Genomic DNA, 19,865 nt, shown 5'->3' with positions numbered 1-19,865 from the left:
TACCTGACTGGCAGACCACAGTACGCGTGCTTGCAACACTGTGTGTCCGACAGAGTGATCAGCAGCACTGGGGCTCCACAGGGGACTGTCTTGTCTCCCTTTCTCTTCACCATTTACACCTCGGACTTCAACTACTGCACAGAGTCTTGTCATCTTCAGAAGTTTTCGGATGACTCTGCCATAGTTGGATGCATCAGCAAGGGAGATGAGGCTGAGTACAGGGCTACGGTAGAAAACTTTGTCACATGGTGTGAGCAAAATTATCTGCAGCTTAATGTGAAAAAGACTAAGGAGTTGGTGGTAGACCTGAGGAGAGCTAAGGTACCAGTGACCCCTGTTTCCATCCAGGGGGTCAGTGTGGACATGGTGGAGGATTACAAATACCTGGGGATACGAATTGACAATAAACTGGACTGGTCAAAGAACACTGAGGCTGTCTACAAGAAAGGTCAGAGCCGTCTCTATTTCCTGAGGAGACTGAGGTCCTTTAACATCTGCCGGATGATGCTGAGGATGTTCTACGAGTCTGTGGTGGCCAGTGCTATCGTGTTTGTTGTTGTGTGCTGGGGCAGCAGGCTGAGGGTAGCAGACACCAACAGAATCAACAAACTCATTCGTAAGGCCAGTGATGTTGTGGGGATGTAACTGGACTCTCTGACGGTGGTGTCTGAAAAGAGGATGCTGTCCAAGTTGCATGCCATCTTGGACAATGTCTCCCATCCACAAAGTAATGTACTGGTTGGGCACAGGAGTACATTCAGCCAGAGACTCATCCCACCGAGATGCAACACAGAGCATCATAGGAAGTCATTCCTGCCTGTGGCCATCAAACTTTACAACTCCTCCCTTGGAGGGTCAGACACCCTGAGCCAATAGGCTGGTCCTGGACTTATTTCATAATTTACTGGCATAATTTACATATTACTATTAACTATTTATGGTTTTATTACTATTTATTATTTATGGTGCAACTGTAACGAAAACTAATTTCCCCCGGGATCAATAAAGTATGACTATGACTATGCCATTGATAATATCATTTATGCATACAGCAGAATAGATTCAGGAATGAAGTTTCCCTTAGCTAGTGTCTTAAAATATATGGTTGCCAATCAGGACAGCAGGGAAAAGAAGCTGAGAGTAGTAAATCTTTAGAATTGTTAAGAGGACTCTGGAGGGTTAGTTAGACATTAATTGGTAATTAGGCATCTGGGGATGACAATCGACAATAGGTGCAGAAGTAGACCATTCGGCCCTTCGAGCCTGCACCACCATTCTGAGATCGTGGCTGATATCTACCATCAATACCCGGTTCCTGCCTTGTCCCCATAACCCTTGATTCCCTGTGTGGGATTAGTGTAGGAAAGTGATGCTGAAGGATCACCTATGAACCTATTGAATGGCAGAACAGCTGTGTGAAACTGAATGGCCTACTCCTGCATATATTTATTCTTTTCATCAAACTGAGCATAATAGGTTTAAAGGGTGGGTGGGAACCATGGCCCATGCAAGTTTGATGGAAGCATCAGTCCTTGGTGTGTTAATAGCAGGGGAATTTGCGCTTCTGTGTATCAGAGGGTGTGTGAGAACCAGGGTTCCAGGGATGACTGGAATCAGCACCCAGTGAACCAGATGTAGAAACTCAGCAAGCCAGGCAGTATCTGTGGAAAAAAGTAAACAGTCGACGTTTTGGGCCAAGACCCTTCATCTGGAATTTTGAAGGGCTTCAGCCCGAAATATCAACTGTTCACGTTTTGCCATAGATGCTGCCTGTCCTGCTGAGTTTTCATGTGTGTTGCTTTGGATTTCCACATCTGTTTGCATATTTAGAATCATTGGGAATTCTGAACAATCAGATGCCAGAGCAGATGGTGGAGTGGGGGTGAAATAAATGATGTTAAAAGTTTGTGCAGAGTCTCAAATAGAAGGGTTGTGTGTGATGGTAATAATCTTCTGAGGTGTGTCTATTTCAGTGCAAGGAGTATTGTGGGGAAGGCTGACGAGCTGAGGGCGTGGATTGACACATGGAATTACGACATTATAGCCATTAGTGAAACTTGGCTGCAGGAGGGGCAGAACTGGCAGCTTAATGTTCCAGGGTTCCAATGTTTCAGACTTGATAGAGGCAGAGGAATGAAGGGTGGGGGGTGGCATTGCTAGTCAGGGAAAATGTTACAGCAGTACTCAGGCAGGACAGATTAGAGGGCTTGTCTCCCGAGGCAATATGGGTGGAGCTGAGACACAGGAAAGGTATGACCACATTAATGGGGTTGTATTATAGACCACCGAGAATTGGAGGAGCAAATCTGCAGAGAGATAGCAGACAACTGCAGGAAACATGAAGTTGTGATAGTAGGGGATTTTAATTTTCCACATAATTGATTGGGATTCCCATACTGTTAAAGGTCTAGATGGGTTAGAGTTTGTAAAATGTGTTCAGGAAAGTTTTCTAAATCAATATGTTGAGGTACCAACTAGAGAGGATGCAATATTAGATCTCCTATTAGGAAACGAGTTAGGACAGGTGACAGAAGTGTGTGTAGGGGAACACTTTGGTTCCAGTGATCATAACACCATTAGTTTCAACTTGATCATGGGTAAAGATAGATCTGGTCCTCGGTTTGAGGTTCTAAACTGGAAAAAGGCCAAATTTGAAGAAATGAGAAAGGACCTAAAAGGTGTAGATTGGGACAGGTTGTTCTCTGGCAAGGATGTGATTGGTAAGTAGGAGGCCTTCAAAGGAGAAATTTTGTGAGTGCAGAGTTTGTATGTTCCTGTCAGGATTAAAGGCAAAGTGAATAAGAATAAGGAACTTTGGTTCTCAAGAGATATTGGAACTCTGTAAGAAGAGAGAGATGTATGGCATGTATAGGAAACGGAGCGAATAAGGTGCTTGAGGAGTATAAAAAGTGCAAAAAAATACTTAAGGAAGAAATCAGGAGGACTAAAAGAAGACATGAGGTTGCTTTGGCAGTCAAGGTGAAGGATAATCCAAAGAGCTTCTACAGGTATATTAAGAGCAAAAGGATAGTAAGGGGTAAAATTGATCTTCTTGAAGATCAGAGTGGTTGGCTATGTATGGAACCAAAAGAAATGGGGGAGAGCTTAAGTGGGTTTTTTTGCGTCTGTATTTACTAAGGAAACTGGCATGGAGTCAATGGAAGTAAGGCAAACAAGTAGTGAGGTCATGGAACCTATACAGATTGAGGAAGAGGAGGTGCTTGCTATCTTTTCAATCTTTTTATTGTTATACAAAAGAAATAACATGAGTACATTGAAGTAACAACACTTACAATGTCTCAAAAAAGACATTATCTTAAAGATTGAAAAAAGATTTTTGTGATAACAAGAAAAACCTACTAAGCAGAAAAAATGAAGGAAAAAAAGAGAACCCATTAGGTGTACAACCCCAGAGTCATGTGTCATACAAAAAGCTTCTAAAAATAAACATCAAACCGCTTGCTATCTTGCTTGCTACCTTGAAGCAAATCAGAGTAGATAAATCCCCTGCACCTGACAGGGTATTCCCTCGGACCTTGAAGGAGACGAGTGTTGAAATTGCAGTGGCCCTGGCAGATACATTTAAAATGTCGGTATCTATGGGTGAGGTGCCGGAGGATTGGAGGATAGTTCATGTTGTTCCGTTATTTTTAAAAGGCTCTAAAAGTAATCCGGGAACTTATAGGCCGGTAAGTTTGACGTCGGTAATAGGTAAATTATTGGAAGGAGTACTGAGAGATAGGATCTACAAATATTTGGATAGACAGGGACTTATTAGGGAGAGTCAACATGGCTTTGTACGTGGTAGGTCATGTTTAACAAATCTATTAGAGTTTTTTGAGGAGGTTTCCAGGAAAGTGGATGAAGGGAAGGTAGTGGATGTTGTCTACGTGGACTTCAGTAAAGCCTTTGACAAGGTCCCGCATGGGAGGTTAGTTAGGAAAATTCAGTCGCTAGGTATACGTGGAGAGGTGGTAAATTGGATTAGACATTGGCTCAATGGAAGAAGCCAGAGAGTGGTAGTGGAGGATTGCTTCTCTGAGTGGAGGCCGGTGACTAGTGGTGTGCCACAGGGATCAGTGCTGGGTCCATTGTTATTTGTCATCTATATCAATGATCTGGATGATAATGTGGTAAATTGGATCAGCAAATTTTCTGCTGATACAAAGATTAGAGGTGTAGTGGACAGTGAGGAAGGTTATCAAAGCTTGCAGAGGGATTTGGACCAGCTGGAAAAATAGGCTGAAAAATGGCAGATGAAGTTTAATACAGACAAGTGTGAGGTATTGCACTTTGGAAGGACAAACCAAGGTAGAACATACAAGGTAAATGGTAGGGCACTGAGGAGTGCAGTGGAACAGAGGGATCTGGGGATACAGATACAAAATTTCCTAAAAGTGGTGTCACAGGTAGATAGGGTCGTAAAGAGAGCTTTTGGTACATTGGCCTTTATAAATCAAAGTATTGAGTATAAAAGTTGGAATGTTATGGTGAGGTTGTATAAGGCATTGGTGAGGCTGAATTTGGAGTATTGTGTACAGTTTTGGTCACCAAATTACAGGAAGGATATTAATAAGGTTGAAAGAGTGCAGAGAAGGTTTGCAAGGATGTTGCCGGGACTTGAGAAACTCAGTTACAGAGAAAGGTTGAATAGGTTAGGACTTTATTCCCTGGAGTGTAGAAGAATGAGGGGAGATTTGGTAAAGGTATATAAAATTATGATGGGTATAGACAGAGTGAATGCAAGCAGGCTTTTTCCACTGAGGCTAGGGGAGGAAAAAAACAGAGGACATGGGTTAAGGGTGAAGGAGGAAAAGTTTAAAGGGAACATTAGGTGGGGCTTCTTCACACAGAGAGTGCTGGGAGTGTGGAATGAGCTGCCAGATGAGGTGGTAAATGCGGGCTCGCCTTTAACATTTAAGAAAAACTTGGACAGGTACATGGATGAGGGGTGTATGGAGGGATATGGTCCAGGTGCAGGTCAGTGGGACTAGGCAGAAAAATGGTTCGGCACAGCTAAGAAGGGCCAAAAGGCCTGTTTCTGTGCTGTAATGTTCTATGGTTCTATGTTGGATTATTGGTGTCACTTAGCAATAACTTGCTGCTTGCTGTCTACAGTCAATAGGATTTCTGAAAATTACACAGAAAACACTCCTCCAAGCATTCCATTTCTCAATACCGACCTTTTCTCCTCCCTTCAGGTCAGTCTCTTTTTCAAGCTGTTTTAGTTGTTGAGTCTATTTGAGAGTAAAAGAGAAATAGATTATAGGACTTTAAGGGAACCAGGAGACATTGGGTTTTTACAAGACAATGGCACCAAGGTAAAAGGCCAATTGCATTGAAAGATGGAACAAGCATCATAGCCATGCAGCCTATTTCTTCTTCTTTTTTTGTTCTTACTGTTCTGCATGCAAGTCAAGTCCTTGTCAACTATGTGAGAGTAAAATCGTAGAACTGCAGAGGTTCAAAATCTGAAATAAAAATAGGAAATTCTCAAAATATGCAGCAGATCTGTGGAGGAAAAACAGTATAATAGCATTTTTTCTAGCCATATATTTTCTTACTATGGAAACTAATCACACGGCTATTTTTGAAGGTATTGTAGCTAAATGGAAATGATAAAATAAATTTGTAAAACGATTTGGTTTGTACACTGAGGATGATCTAAATTATCTGCAAAGAAATATTTGGCTAGCATGAGGAGTCATTTTCTAAATTACTGCAATTAAGACTCATCACATGATACGATATCATGATAATTTTTAAAGATAGGTGTTAACAAATTGACATCTTCAAAGTATGGAAAATAAATAAACAGCATCTCAATACAACTTCAGTGAAGAAAGCCATTTGTTCAAGAAAACAGCCATCTCTTCATCTTTGTTCAATATTGAGGCAGTGGTGGCCTGTGACTTTGGTATTACCGGGGAGTTGGGAAGGTCTTTATGCACAGTTAAGCCCCTATTCTGCTTCATGATCAATGTTGAAAACATGGGGCTTATGTTGAAACAGGGGTTTCCTATTCACAGTTTGGAGTATAAAAAATTATGTAGTTAATGGATTGGCATCAGTTTTCCTCTTACTGCATTTTAATTTTTGCTCATTCTCAGATTTAGCAGTGGCTATTGCATAAAATTTCATCTCCCTCCTCCAAATGTGACCTAAAATTTTAAGTCTTTTGTTTTTATTGAGCTAATTTAATCTGGTTTTAACTGGGTGTCTTACATTTGAATTAAAATATTCTCCTTTTGCTGCTCCCATGTTGGAGTGAATTTTCTTCCTTTTCAAATCTTTTTATTGTATATATATATATATATAGGAAAAATAACATGAGTACATCGAAGTAACAACATTTACAATGCCTCAAAAAAAACCATCATCTTAAAGATTGAAAACAAAATTTTGTGATAACAAAAAAAAACCTACTGAGCAGAAAAGTGAGAGAAAAAAAGAAAACCCATTAGGTGGACAACCCCGGAGCCATGCGTCATACAAAAAGCTTCTAAAAATAAATATCAAACCGCCAGCAAGAAAGGAAAATGTACTAAAAGAATTTACAATTAGATCGTGGAAAAATTATATCAATTAACTCAAATGATAATAACGAGCAAATGAGCCCCATCTTTTCTCAAAATCAAATAAAGTTTCAAAGGTTCGACTTCTAATTTTCTCCAAACTAAGATATAGCATCACTTGAGAGAACCATTGTGACAAAGTGGGAGCTGATGTATCCTTCCACTTCAACAAAATGGCCCTCCTAGCTATCAATGTAACAAATGCAATAACATGTTCGTCAGACACAGAAATACCATGAATATTTTGAGGAACTATTCCAAAAAGCACAGTTAATTAGGTTGTAAATTAATTTTAAGTGCTTTAGAAACTGTTGAGAAAACCGACTTCCAAAACTGTTCCAATATAGAACAAGACCAAAACATATGTGTCGGTGTAGCTATCTCAGTTTTACATCTATCACAATGACTATCAACATTAGGAAAGATTTTAGAAAGTCTCTCCTTTGTCAAATGATAATGATGTACAATTTTAAATTGAATCAATGAATGGCTAGCACAAATTGAAGAAGAGTTATCTAACTTCAATATCCGCATCCAATCCTCCGTCATAAAAGTCAAATTAAGTTCCTTTTCCCAATCCTGTTTAATCTTAGACAAAGGACGCTTATCCCATTGTAATAATAAATTATAAATTTTTCCAATAGAACCCTTAATCAAAGGATTCATACTCATAATAGTATCTAACAGGTCAGCCTCCAATATGTAAGGGAAATTACTTAGATATTTTTGTAAAAAATGTCTAACTTGAAGGTATTGCAGAAAGTGTGAGTATGAAAGAGAATATTTATCAGTTAATTGTTCAAAGGACATCAATCTATCTTCTATAAATAAATCCAAAAAAGAATTAATACCTTTATTTTACCAAAGTAGAAAAATTGGATCACTCAAAGAAGGCTTAAAAAAGTAATTTCGGTAAATTAAACTACAAAGTTTAAATTTTATAAGATTAAAAGAATTGCGGAACTGGAGCCAAATTTGTAAAGAATACTTAATCACAGGATATAAGTTTAAATTTACAACTTTACCTAATTGCATAGGTAAAGGAGCCCCCAATAACGAAGTTAAGTAAAACAGTTTTACAACTTTTAGTTCCAGATCTACCCAAATTGGCCGATCACTCGTATCAACCCAGTATAACCAAAAAGACATATATCGCAGATTAACAGCCCAATAATACATTCTAAAATTAGGCAAAGCAAGACCTCCATCCTTTTTCAATTTTTGTAAATGACATTTATTAATTCTTGGTCTTTTATTATTCCAAATAAAAGATAAAATAATAGAATCAATCCGATCAAAGAACTTCCTAGTCAAAAAAACAGGAATACTCTGAAATAAATATAAAAAATTTGGTAGAATCATCATTTTAACTATATGAATACGACCAACAAGTGAAAATGTAAGTGGACTCTATCTACTAAATAAATACTTCATAGGGTCTACTAAGGGAACAAAATTAGCTTTATAAAGATCCTTATATCTTTTAGTAATTACAATACCTAAATATCTAGAAGAGTCTGAAACTTTAAAAGGAGTATTATCATATATAGAAACAGAATCATATAAAGGAAATAATTCACTTTTACTAAAATTAATTTTATATCCTAAAAAACCTCCAAATTCATTAAATAATTCCAGGGTAGGAATGGATTCGTCAGGGTTAGATATATAAACCAATAAATCATCAGCATAAAGAGAGACCTTATGCATGGTCTCATTCACAAATATCCCATGGATATTTTTAGCCTCACGAAGAGCAATAGCAAGGGGTTCTAATATTAAATTAAACAACAAAGGACTTAATGGACAGCCTTGCCTTGTCCCCCGTGAAAGCTGAAAAAAAAGGAGACCTACAATTGTTAGTAACAACAGTAGCAATAGGGGCTTTATGTATCATTTTAATCCAATTATTAAAATTAACACCAAAGCCAAATTTCTCTAAAACATTGAATAAATATTTCCATTCGACTCGGTCGAACGCTTTTTCAGCATCTAAAGATACAACACATTGTGGAATTTTAGAAGAGGATGAATATATAATATTAAGTTGTCTCCGAACATTTGAAAAGGAATAATGGCCCTTTATAAAGTCTGTTTGATCTTTACAAATAATTTTACCCAAAATATTCTCCAACTGATTGGCCATTATCTTTGACAAAATCTTAGCGTCAACATTCAGTAAAGAAATAGGTCTATATGAAGCACAGTCTGTAAGATCTTTATCTTTTTTAAGAATTAAAGAAATAGAGGCCTCATAAAAAGTAGAGGGTAAGTCACCTTTCACAAAAGAATCCTTAAACATTTCCAACATATACGGAGAGAGCAACTTTCCAAATTTTTTATAAAATTCTACGGGATAGCCATCAAGTCCTGGGGACTTACCAGATTGCATTGAAAAAATAACCGTATGAATTTCGGCTTCAGTAATTTGAGCATCGAGAATCTTTTGATCCTCAGCCGAGATTTTAGGAAAAACAATCTTTCGTTAAAAAAAAGCATTCATTTTAGAGGAATCTAATGGACATTGAGATTTATATAGCTCAGCATAAAAGTCTTGAAAAATCTTATTAATTTCCTCATATTCCTGAGCTAAGGTACCATCTTTCCTACGAATTTTCATGATTTACCTTTTGGCTGCAGCCATTTTTAATTGAGATGCAAGCAGTTTATTATTTTTATCTCCAGACATATAAAATTGGCTCTTTAACTTAAGCAAATAACCTTCAATGGGATGAGTTAATAACAGGTTATATTGTGATTGAAGTTCCACCCTTTGTTTAAATAAATCAGTATTGGGGGAAATTGCATAAATATTATCTAAATCTTTAATTTGTTTTGAAATTCTATCTAATTCTGCTTTAGTCTGTTTTTTAAGTTTAGCTGAATAAGAAATAATCTGACCGCGTAAAAATGCTTTAAATGTATCCCATATAACTAATTTAGGTATACCCCCTATATCATTAAAAAGAAAAAATTCCTTTATCTGGGTTTCAATGAAAGTGACAAAGTCAGAGTTTTGCAATAATGTCTGAGACATATGCCAAGGTGGGCGGGCAAGAGTGACATCATTAAATTCAAAAGACAAACTCAGAGGCGCATGATCAGATACAGCAATAGCATCATATTCACAGGTTTTAACACTAGGCAAAAAGCGGGGATCGATTATAATATAATCGATCCTTGAATATTTTTTATAAACGTTTGAGAAGAAAGAATATTCTCTATTGTCGGGATGAAGATACCTCCACAAATCAATCAACCCAAAATCAATCAAAAAGGAATTAATAAATGACGCAGATTGATTTGGAAGTCGCTGATTGGTTGAGCTCTTATCAATCATAGGATTTAAACAACAATTAAAATCCCCACCCATTATGAGCATTTAAGTCAGGCAGTAAAGCGAATACCTTTTTAAAAAAAGGATCATCTAAGTTAGGACCATATAAGTTAACCAAAACAACTTTTCTATTACAGATTGTTCCTTTAACAATTAAAAATCTACCATTAGAATCTGATTCAATATCCTCTTGAATAAATATATTAGGTTTAATGAAAACAGACACGCCTTTTGTTTTACTCTGAGAAATGGAGTGGAATTGCAAACCATTCCACCATCTAAAAAATCTACTTTGATCTCCCGCCCTGATATGTGTCTCTTGAGCAAAAATTATATCAGTTTGGAATCGGTTAATAATTTTAAAGGTCTTCTTTCGTTTAATAGGATGATTCCAACCACGTACATTCCAATTTATTATATTAATTCGTTTTACATGCACAAAGCACATACCAGTGCAGGATGATTGAAGATGGTGGCGATGAAGAATACAACCAAATAAAAAAACACGCATGCTCCGGAACCACCCAATGGGAAAAAACTAACTCTAAACCCACCCACCCACACCCAGAAACCCGAAAAAGGCAAGCGATCTACAATAGAATTCAAAGCTGCTGACTGCTCTGTCTGTGTTTTCTTTCCCTCCCCCCAGTTAGTAAAAAAGTAGAGTGACCTTTGTGAGAAAGACAATAAAGTCTCAGGAAAAAAAGGTATTTACATTCCATCGACTAATAAACAAGAAAGAACCAAAATAATATTATCTCTTAGAGAGAAAAACCAGCGCCATGTTTAAGTTTAATATTAATTCCCTAAGAAAAGCTTTAAATTCAGTTCTAAAATGTTATAATAGAACAGAAAAATATATAAAAAAGCCCTATTAGTAGGAAAAACTACCAATTAGCTACGAAGTATTATTAAATTAAAGGAACAAATCGCCTTATCTTCTTCCCTCAGTCATAAAATGTCCAGAGATCATTTGAGCAGAGATACTTAAACCGTAAATCTTTCCAAAGGAAAACCAATAATATGCAATAAAAAACAACTCCTCGTGTTCTTTAATTAGTCTGTTGATGAAATATACAAGTGACCTTCATAAATCTTCTTTCCAAAATGCAAATAATATAGAAATAGCCAAACAGCCTTTCAGATGGATCATTCGACAGTGGTGTCGGTGACAGCGGCAGGCAAAGCCTGAACAAAATCCAGTGCAGCCTTTGGATCAAAAAAAGTACGAGGAGGAGAATTAGGAGGGAAAATTTTAAGTTTTGTCGGATACCTCAGAAACGGGAAAAGATTCTCATCATATGCTTGTTTCATTACCAGGGCAAATTTGATCTTTGTTCCATTATCTCTCTAGGATAGTCTTCATAGAAGCGGAGCTCAGATTCCATAGATCTAAAAACTCTCTGTTTTCTTGCCTGTCGTATTATTTGATCTTTAATTTTAAAGTGATGAAAACAAACCAGAACAGATCTTGGTTTACTAGAGTCCTTCGATTTCGAGATAAACGCCCTGTGTGCCCTTTCGATAGCAGGCGGCTTTGATAGAATGGTAGGAAATAAAGTGTGGAAAAGCTTACCAAAGTAAGCCGTTAGATCTGCATCTTCAGCTCCTTCCTGCAGCCCAACAATTCTTATATTCCTTCGTCGAGACCTAGTTTCCAGGTCTATAATCTTATTTTGATATCTTTCCAAACGAGTTGTAACTTCAGACAGCTTTTGTTTAGTTATCTTCAATTCCTCTTCGTGTGAAATAACTTGAGTTTCCAGGTCTTTAAGTTTTCCCAGAAATGACTTCATTTCATTACTATTCTTTTCCAGTTGGTCTTTAATTGATCCATTCTGATGGCATTTCATCAGATCTTTCCTTTTGCATCTTTCCTTTCCCATTACCTTTATCACTAGGTTCAGGTAAATTCATCCCACTTCTTGTAGACATAGACATATTGATCACCCTCAAGAATCAACAAGTAAAAATTTTAAATTCAAAGCTTAAACTAGGGGGAAAGAAAGAAAACTAAGAGCAGCAGAAAAATACTGCTACTCCATTAGCAGAAAGGGGTGGTCCCAGGAATTTTCATTGGACTGTGGAATGCACTAGTGACATCTAGTGGCAAGTAAACATTTTAACATGTCATATATTGGATTTTCAAATATTTAAATTTATGATTAATGTATCTGCAAGACTTGGTCTGTATGTTTATTCTGAGTTGTTACATTTTATGAATTATTAGGAACTTGTGTTTGAATTGTAGGCACGACAATTAGCTTCACTTCTAATGGACGCAGAGAGAAAAAATGAAGAACTTGATGGAGTGTTGAAGACTCAGCTGCTGGAATCTGACCGTGCCAAGGCTGATATTGAAGAGCTTTATCAACACAATTGTAAACTACAAGCAGTTGCTGAAGAGCATGAGTCATTAAAAATTACTTCTAAAAATCTTTCTCAAACGTAGGTTTTGCATTTGTCTGTTTTGTTTATGATATATTTTCCAACTGCTTTTAAAACAGTCATATCGTTGGCATGTGAGTAAAGGTTTTTCTTGAATGTTGTAGCTACATTTGTTTTGTTCTATCAGGTAGAAATTGTGCAGTTACCTGTAAGAAAAAAGAATGGAGAGTACTGTACTGTGCAAAAGTATTAGGCACATATATATAGTTGGGGGTGTCTAAAACTTTTGCCCAGTACTGTAAGCTGTTTTTTTTATATCCAGTACCCTAGCTATATATATGTCCCTAAGACTTTTGCACAGTGCTGTATTCTCCCAGATAATGAGAATCGGGTTTAACTTTTTTCTGTCTCCTTGCTTCGTTTTCCAAAATATTATTGATAAATACATTGGATGTCAAGCAACGGAAGGGAACTTAAGGAAATGAAAAGAACAAGAGCACGAAAATTATCTGTTGGAACATGCTTAATTTTCCAAATGATCTCAGAGAAGCATAGCATTCCAAAGGAGGTTAATTGTATCTATACAACTTTATTCATAGTCTGTATTTTGATCAAAATAACTGTCTAAATTTATGGTCCATAAATTTTATCTTCTAGACTTGATAATGTTGAAAGGCAATTTAAAGAACTTCAAATTGAACATAATTCATTAAGCAAACAATGTGAATTATTCAAAAAGCAAATTGACTCTCTTAAGCAACAGAATGATAGGTAAGCCCATCTTATGATATCTGTTTAGATATGTTTTTCATAAATCCTAATGTTTTTCAAGTTACTATTGGGCAGAAAGCAGTGATATATCTTGTCTTTTCCATTTTGAATCATAGGTACATTGCTCTGTTGGCAGAGTTGGAAGGACAGAAAAATGATTTGTGCATTCAGTTGCAGGCGAAGGATAATAAATTATTAGGTTTGATTTGTATTTCATTATGTATCTTTGGTTTAAAATTATTCAAAAGCCTTTAACACTTAATATAAATGCTTGTAAAATGCTTTTTTTTTCATTTTACGTCTTGAAAATGTTCATATTGTCTAGTTAAAAATAAAATTTAACCAGACATTGCATTAATGTTTAGGGTTTTATTTTGCTGAAGTTTTCCCTACATCTATTTTTTTGTCACCTCTTGTACCTTATTTGTGACTTTGGAAAAATTGTTCCTATTGTGGGCTTGGAGTGCGTGTCTCCAGCTGTATAACATATAAGTGGAATTATTGGGTATGATTTGTGTCAAATTCCCCATATAGATTGAAAGTGTTATGATTTTAACAAAAAACTCTTCCCTGTACTGTGTCAAGAAATCTTTAGAAATGCATCATTCTCATTAACTTCACTTGGAATTTGAAAGTTATTAGCAGGGTCGTGTTGTTGATGCCAATTCTTTGCCAAAACGCCTACTTTTCTGCTCCCCACTCTAAAATCCGAGTGCAATGCTCTTAAGAACATGCAGAGCACAGTAGGAAAAATTGATCAAAGCTGTACCCTGAATTTTTTGAATTGGACACTCTTTGGTGTGCATTTTAATTTTTTTTTTTATTAAATAAATTATGGCAAGTCTATCAGGGTACATTGACTTTATTTTTGTAAACTTTTGTGAGTGACATGGAATAGCACTTCAAGATGTTAAAAATGTTTTATGCTTTCGGTAATCAATCCACTTTACTGTGCTGTTTTGCATTTTTAGGTGACCTTTTAAGAAGACTGATAGTACAGGCACAGAATTATTGTTGGAAGCCTATATCAGATGCCATGCAGCATGTTTGCTAGTTGCTATGTGACTTTTCTATTCTTAGCTGGAAATGACTGTAAATAAGTAATATGTATTGTTATAGGCCTGGCCACATTTGGCTGGAGGTCTTGCACAGTGATCTTTCATTAAAAGTAGGTTGCAAAGTAAAAAAAAATCAGCTCCTTGGAACAGAGATGACAAGAAACTTCTTTACCCAGTTGATAATGAAAGTTTGAATTCTCCACTTGTACACTTTGAAAGCTCATTTGCGGAGCACTTTCAAGACATGGATCAATAGATTTATGAATATTTAGGAATTTGGAATATAGGGTTAATGAAGAAAAGTAAAGCCATGATTAAAAATAAATCAGTCTTGATCTCATTGAATAGTGGAGTAGGCACCAGATACTGTAAATCATTTCCTGTTTCTCCTATGTTCACATAGTTTTTGTAAAGTTCTATTATATTTAGATGCACAGGGATCAAAGTCAGTCATGTATTAGGAAGATAACCTCCTGTAAGACAGAAATGTTACTTCTCATTTGGTTTCACATTTACTGCTTGTCTTACCTAGACTTGTGTCCAACCCAAGTTAGTTTTCTTTGCATCTCATGCATACAAATACTTGAAACGTGTATGCATCATCGGGAATCACCCAATTCGGTTTATTATACAAGTAAAAACACTTAGATGTGTAATATATAGTCATACTAATATATTTAGTACAATGTCATCTGTGAGTTAATTGTAATGTATGTACCTCTAGATCTTGTAACATCTCAATAAGATCTCCTTGTACAGAAAATGATACATCAAGGATAAATTCCTATTCTTGAAAAGATATTTTTGATGAAATACAAGAACCAAAAGCAGCTTTTAGTTAGTTTTAATAGCTTCAGTAAATAGTTTGTTTACTTGTAAGGAGCAACTTTTGTTCTGTAGCAATTCCTTTAGACTATTCTTATGCATCCATTCCTTGAATTTAGTTCTCAACAAGAGGAATTACTAGAACATACAATGTAATATATTGGCATCTTATGTATAACTGGCCAGCTCGTCATCAAAGCTACAGATTCACTGTTTAAGTTGTTTTGACTACTAGCTGACAGTAATTGGAGTGATAATTCAAGAGAAATTGGTTGAGGAGATAAACTGAATTAAAGAACCTGAGTGTAAATTATTAGTGCCTTTAAGTTAAGGAACAGATTAACAAGTTGCTTAGAAATGAGGAATTAAAGAAACAGATGCAAAACTACACATGTGATTGCTGTAGTTTAAATGATAGATGGATATTTCAATCATTTCCATAGTTTCACCAAACCATCCTGATGGACTAGGAAGTTGTAAGGTAATTTTCTGGACTTGTGAAATTGAAATTATGTTTGAAACATTGAAAAGTGGCATGGAGCACACAAAGTATCAAATACAAAATGACACGCTTAGTTACAATGTGCTTATCCTTCTTTCTGTGTGTTGCTTTAAAACTTTTTGATTTACAGATTTAGAACAAAGGTTCCAGTCACAACATGAGAAAACAAAAACAATGGAAAAGGCGAAAGAAGACTTAGAAGAAGCTATTGGTATACTCCAAAAGGATCTTAGCAAGACTGAGTTAGCAAGGAAAGAACTCAGCATTAAAGTAAATATTCTTATTATTTAATGATATTGTTCCCCTCAGAATACTGTAGAAATGTGAGCTGGCATCTGTAAACACTGTGATGTGCAAATCATTGCTTTCCTTTCTAGAATATTCTGTTAAATAGCTACGTCTCAGACAGAGAGTAAACTGATTATGAAAGCTCCAGTTCAGATTAGATGAGAGATCAGTGACTAAATTGAGAATATCTAGGGTAATCTTAATGCTTGAAATAAAGATCTGATTGGAGCAATTGTGACTTCATAAACAGAGTCCAAAAATTGCTCAGACCATATAGATAGGGATTTAACAGAAGATGAAGAAAATTTGCTTTATATTGTTTTGAAGACTGTGCACTGTTGCAGTTATTTCTTTCTCTGAAAAATATTTATTTAAAATTGACATGTATACATCAACAGAATTAAGTAAAGATTGACTCAATATTTTCAATTCTCTCATGAAAATCTTCTTTAACTGTGTTAATAAAACTGTGCCACATTTGTTCTAAAATGCAAATAATTTCCTTAGTTCTTAGCAGAATGTATGTTAATAGATGTGCAAGTGAAGAGCTGAAGCAAGCAAAATAAAATACTGAAGGCTTGTAACATATCCAGATTCCTGAATGTGCCTGAAATAAAATGAATAGAAGCTTTGGATAAAAATTCTTGATGATTTAATTCTGCCTAATGTATATATTTGAACTGTTTCTTCATAGTTGTCATCCCTCGAAGTCCAGAAATCCCAGTTTGAGGCACAATTACAGCAAAAAGAAGCCCTTGTTCAAGCTCAACAGGAGGAACTCAGCAAACATTCTCAGATGATAGCAATGATTCATAGTCTTAGTAGCAGTAAACTACAATCAAACACTGTAAATCTCAGTTTGTAGCCTTGCTTATTTTTGTCATTTTAATGTGGAAAGAAATAGGAAACGTCTCAATTGTTAGCTTCGAGTTTCTGCAGCTGGATGATTAGATATTCATTCTGTGGGATTAAAGCTACAAATCATTTTAACTAGAATTCATAACTATTAAATGTAAAGTATTTAAAATCTGTTTGCTTTGATGTTGCTTGAAATTAGATTGCTTTGGGTACCATTTCATACAAGAATATTGTCTATAATTTTGATGTAGTGATTCAAACCAGATTTCTGTTGAACTGTATTACCAGTCTTGGTCTGCAATACAATACAATGTATGACCAAAACTTTTAGTAGAATGTATATTGAGAGGGTGTCACTTAGAATTTAGGCAATAGTTATTTCAAACTTGAACAACTCTATACTTAATGATAGAGTAGAATTCTGCCATTATATTAATACTAAATATAATTGTCTTTCAGTATAGTCCTGGTTTCCAATACCCAAACCAGTTACAATTATTGTATAATCAATTATGTATTTTATTTTGTTGCATATTTAAGTTGAGTGAGATTATCGTAAATTGTGCTGCTCATGAGCTTTACACAATGGAAATATTTGAAATACAATTTTTCAAATATTTTATAAAGATGTCTGACCAACTTGAAATAAGCATTACCCAAAAATAAAGAAATCAACCTACTAAATTCAAATTCAAACTCACCAATATTATTATATTAAATACTTGGAAACAATTGACCTTATATACCCCTGTCACTTGTTCAAATCTTATGCACATTTGTAAAGGAGTTTTGATACTCGTCTGAAACTGTGGTGTTTACTTTATGCATATTCTCATTTTCAGTTAGCATGCACAACCAAACTTAATTGTACATCTTTTCTTCCTTTGTCTCTATTGACAGAATAAACTTTTTAAATATTAATAAATTTAAGCTGAGTATAGATATTGTTTATACAATATATAAACACATAAACATTTTGTTTTTTTTGTACAATGTATCAATGTTTTTGATAAAATTACACTAATTCAGATTAAATAGCAAATGGATTGTACATATTTCTGCTCTTGATAGTCCTCTTAAAACATTGGCCAGAGACCACATTATTCAATCATAACTGGAAGATGTGCTTGGAGGAGTGATAGATGTTATATGATCAGTTGGGAGATTGAAGGCATATGCATCAAGTGCATCAGTGGGTATTTAAACTTCATTTTTGATGGAAGCATGTACAAGGAAGGTTTATTTGCAGCAATTTCAACTCCATTATTTAAAGGGCTGATCATACAGCATCATTCAACTGTAGATGAAAGAAAAAGGGAAAAAAGGATGTAAACGAATATAGTTGACAAATAAAACCATGCCCAAATTCTTTGATACTCCTTAATGTGTTGCTAGTGAGGAACTGGAAAGTCATTTCTGTGGGATGCAATCTGCAACAGGAGTAAAAGTGACCTGCCTACGTGTGACCTAAGAGATGCCACACAAAGGTGTAGTGCCATACTCCTGAGTGTGGTGCCAGAAGCAATTTGACTAATTTAATCATGTCACAAAAATTGAATAGGGATTCACATTCTGTGTGTATCTTAAGATCAGTGCAGCTCAGGAGGCCCTTCAGCTTATGGAGTCCATGCTAGCTTCCTGTAGATGAGTCTGTTCTCCCCCATAAACTCATTCTTGTGTATCCTTATCAAATTCCCTCTCAGTCTTACTCCACGGATACCAACACCAACTTCTCTAGCTGAATCTTGTATCTGAAACTGTCATCTCTCTTTCCGTATACATCCTCCTTAAGACTTCCTAAAGTATGGTGGCTAGAATTGGAAAAATATTCCAGTTATGGTTTAAAGCATGTTTATTAATAAACAATTAACCTTTCTGATTTTGTACTATTTATTTGTAAACTTTGATGATAATTCCCTCAACATGTCTTAAAGCTTTCGAAGATTTATACATCCCAGGTCCCTCTGTTCATATATAGTCTTTGAAACTGTATTGTCTATTTCCATTTTATTGAAGCTCCTACTTCTCTCTATTAGGTTCCATCTGCCTTTTAGCTATACAGTTCCTCATTTTAGAGTCCAGTGGTGTTCTCAATATTTACCACAGCTACCAAATTGAGTATCACCTGCAAATTTTGAAATTTTGTCACATATGCTCACATCCAAGTTATTGATACATATATATATATTTATATACAAAAAGGTAGTCTAATTTACCTGTTGTCTTGCAGATAAGCCTTTGGATAGTTTCCATGACATGCACTATGATCAATACCCTAACTAATTCTCTGCGTCCCACGATCCACTCAGGAATACTCAGGCAGAGTTAGTGTGGGGCCACCTCTGTCTCTTGCAATGCCATGGGCTTCAGATCTGCATACCCCTGCCTACCTTCACTCTGCAACATCACTGCAACCTGCCTCACCTGGTGTAGAGGAGTTACTACCTTTCGGTTCAATATGATAATTTAACCATACAAGCCCCCCCCCCCCCAGCCACTGCACATTACTATTCAATAACCATCGTTGTTACCTGGTTATCATAGGCAAGCTTCAGGTAACCCATGGGCCCAACAGTAAACTAAATTCCATGTAAAATATTTCTGTGCAGTTGAAATATTGTACATTGATTAGCAGTTTAAAAAGCAGAACAAATGCAGCATGATGTTTGAAAGGAATTTTGGCAAGTTGGAGCCAACTTCTCAGTTTAGGCACTTGCCTTTTGATCATGAAATGAAATCTTGTACAAATATTGTATGAAATAAAATCAATGACCGTGAAATACATTTATTTTGTCAATTCTATCGTATTATTGGCTTGGCTCTTTCCAAAGTTTTTGATTTTGAACCCAACCAATTGATCAAATTGTAATTGTGGGAATTAATCTTTTCTCAGATATGCTGCCTCTAGGCCAACAAAATAATAAATATGTAATTTCTCTCACTTGTAATTTAACTACAGTTTGTCCTGCCGAGTAACTCAAACCACTGACATGAATGTTTTTAGTAGACCAAAACATTTCTATATTGTTTACAACTTTAAAAAAATACAATAAATTGTCCATAAAAAACAAGTTTAATATTTTAAAATTTTTTGGAAAAAAGTTACACAGTGATAAGATAAAAGATATATCAGTTTTGGAAAAAAATTGATTTCTGTATAATATTAATCTGCTTTATTTATACTATTCATATATTAATTTTGTGCAAACCTTGTTGATTAAAACTTGTTGCCTCTCTGTTTCAAGTCTTGATACTTCTTAAAT

The 19,865-nt window shown here is 35.6% G+C and overlaps 1 protein-coding gene across 4 annotated transcripts in view; it reads left to right on the top strand.

Moving 5' to 3' along the window:
• The window catches only part of cip2a (cellular inhibitor of PP2A), a 120,312-nt gene extending 100,840 nt beyond the window's left edge, over positions 1-19,472 (top strand). For all 4 annotated transcript variants that reach the window (XM_063050602.1, XM_063050604.1, XM_063050601.1 and 1 more), the window contains 5 exons: positions 12,164-12,360; positions 12,958-13,071; positions 13,188-13,270; positions 15,587-15,726; positions 16,439-19,472. In XM_063050602.1, coding sequence (XP_062906672.1) covers positions 12,164-12,360; positions 12,958-13,071; positions 13,188-13,270; positions 15,587-15,726; positions 16,439-16,609 — 705 coding nt within the window. In that variant the 3' untranslated portion in view covers positions 16,610-19,472. The remainder of the gene's footprint in view (positions 1-12,163; positions 12,361-12,957; positions 13,072-13,187; positions 13,271-15,586; positions 15,727-16,438) is intronic.
• The last annotated feature ends 393 nt before the right edge of the window (positions 19,473-19,865 follow it).

The sequence above is a fragment of the Mobula hypostoma genome, chromosome 6 (assembly GCF_963921235.1).
Source record: "Mobula hypostoma chromosome 6, sMobHyp1.1, whole genome shotgun sequence".
In the NCBI taxonomy this organism is placed as follows: domain Eukaryota; kingdom Metazoa; phylum Chordata; class Chondrichthyes; order Myliobatiformes; family Myliobatidae; genus Mobula; species Mobula hypostoma.
The sequence above is the reverse complement of the archived record's forward strand: the minus strand, read 5'-3'. Positions and strand labels throughout refer to the sequence as shown.